Here is a 1,671-nt window from a genome sequence, read left to right as displayed (position 1 = left end):
TTGTTTCCTCTCCCTGCCCCCCCCCCCGCCCCACACTCCCTCACGGCACGCTCTGTCCCCAGGTGTTGTGGCTGTGACTGACGTATTAGCCTACTTGGAGGCCGTGACCGGACAGGGCCCCCAGGACGCACGCCTCCAGACACTGGCCTGCAGCCTGGACCCCAGTGGGGAGGGCCCTCAGGCCACTGTGGACTTGGACACCTTCCTGGTTGTCATGCGGGACTGGATCGCCGCCTGTCAGTTGGATGGGTGGGTCTCTGCATCTCTCCCCTCCCCCCGGAAGTCCTTCCTAAGATCTAACCTTGTACCTGCTTCCTGCAGCCCTTTGGGCACAGGGACCTACTGTGGTGTGAAGGAGGCTAGGGGGAGTGAAAAGTAAAGAGATGGGACTGGGGGGAATGGGATGGAAAGTCTGAAGCCAAAGTTCCTGGGATGGGGAAGCAGAAATAAAAGGGGCTGGAAGGAAAAGTTGGGGTTTTCGGGGCTGACCGAGGCCCCTCCCCATCCCTTCTCCAAACCCAGCCCTTGCCCCTCCTGCTTTGCCATCTGGCCCAGGGCTCTTGCCATCTGGCCTTACCTTCCTCCCCACGGTGGTGTTGCGGTCCCTTCTCTCTCCCTCTCACCTGACCCAGCCCCTCCCCCTGCCACCAGCAATCCCCGCGCTGGCTGGTCAGGATTGGGGGTGGCTGCAGGGGGCTCTAAGCCTCATCCCTTTGATACAGGGGATTAGAGCTGGAAGAGGAGACAGCCTTCGAGGGGGCCCTGACCTCCCAGCAACCGCCATCTGGTGAGACTACTATATATAGAATGAAGCAGGCAGGCCCGGGTCAGACAGTAGGAGGACTTCCCACCTGGGGACAAAGCCAGGGGCAGAGGGTAGAACCCCTGGAACCTTAGCTCCAGCCTGGAGCTATGAGTTTGGCTTTCTAGGCACCTCCATGACTGCCTCCCCACCTTCCTTGAGCTTTGGGGGGTTTTTTCTTCAGGGGTTGGTTGCGAGTCCTCCTCCTGACCCCAGCCCTTCACAGAGGCCCGCAGGCCCTGCCCACCTCTCCCTGGCGGCGGCCGGAGGCGGCCAGCTCCCGCCTACTGTCTAGTCCCTGCTCCCTTGGGCCTCCTGGCTCAGCCTCCAGTGCACTTGGTGCCTGCCCACCAGTCGTCCCCTCGGGTTGTTCCCCCTAAACTTCCCACGCCTGGGGACCCCTGTGTGGGGAAGCCTGGGAGGCCCAAGGCTGAGGTCCCTGGCGGTCCAGGCTCACTCACAGCCTTTCCTATAAAAACCCAACTATCTGATTAAGTTACTTACCCTGCTATTTGGTTAGTTGTGTCACTCACCATTTTATCCCTAGGACCTCACACACAGGAGGTGCTCCATTTAAAAAAAAAAAAAAAGNTTTATGACTTAAAAAAAAAAAAAAAAAAAAAAAAAAAAAAAAAAAAAAAAAACCGCACACACACAAGAAAACCTCTTTCTGGACATTCCTTTCCCTTAAACCTCCTCCAGGGGCCACGGGAGGGGCAGGTCAGCTCCTGGTGAGGAAACACCCCTCTGGGTGGGGGAAGGCTGGAGGCCAGGAGGCTGGGGACGAGGTTGTGGTGAGGGTCCAGGAGGAAGGGTGAAGCCTGAGCCAGGAGAGGAGGGCAGAGAGCTGGGGAGGAGCAGGACGGCCC

General features: G+C 58.7%; 1 protein-coding gene across 1 annotated transcript in view; it reads left to right on the top strand.

Moving 5' to 3' along the window:
- Positions 1-1,671, top strand: part of KASH5 (KASH domain containing 5) — a 25,697-nt gene that overhangs the window by 6,908 nt on the left and 17,118 nt on the right. The window contains exons 4-5 of the mRNA XM_077747408.1: positions 63-249; positions 723-787. Of these exons, the coding sequence (XP_077603534.1) occupies positions 63-249; positions 723-787 (252 nt within the window). The remainder of the gene's footprint in view (positions 1-62; positions 250-722; positions 788-1,671) is intronic.

Source organism: Crocuta crocuta, unplaced genomic scaffold, assembly GCF_008692635.1.
Source record: "Crocuta crocuta isolate KB4526 unplaced genomic scaffold, BGI_CrCroc_1.0 scaffold334, whole genome shotgun sequence".
Lineage (NCBI taxonomy): Eukaryota > Metazoa > Chordata > Mammalia > Carnivora > Hyaenidae > Crocuta > Crocuta crocuta.
Note: the sequence above shows the minus strand (reverse complement) of the source record. Positions and strands in the feature narration are given on the sequence as shown.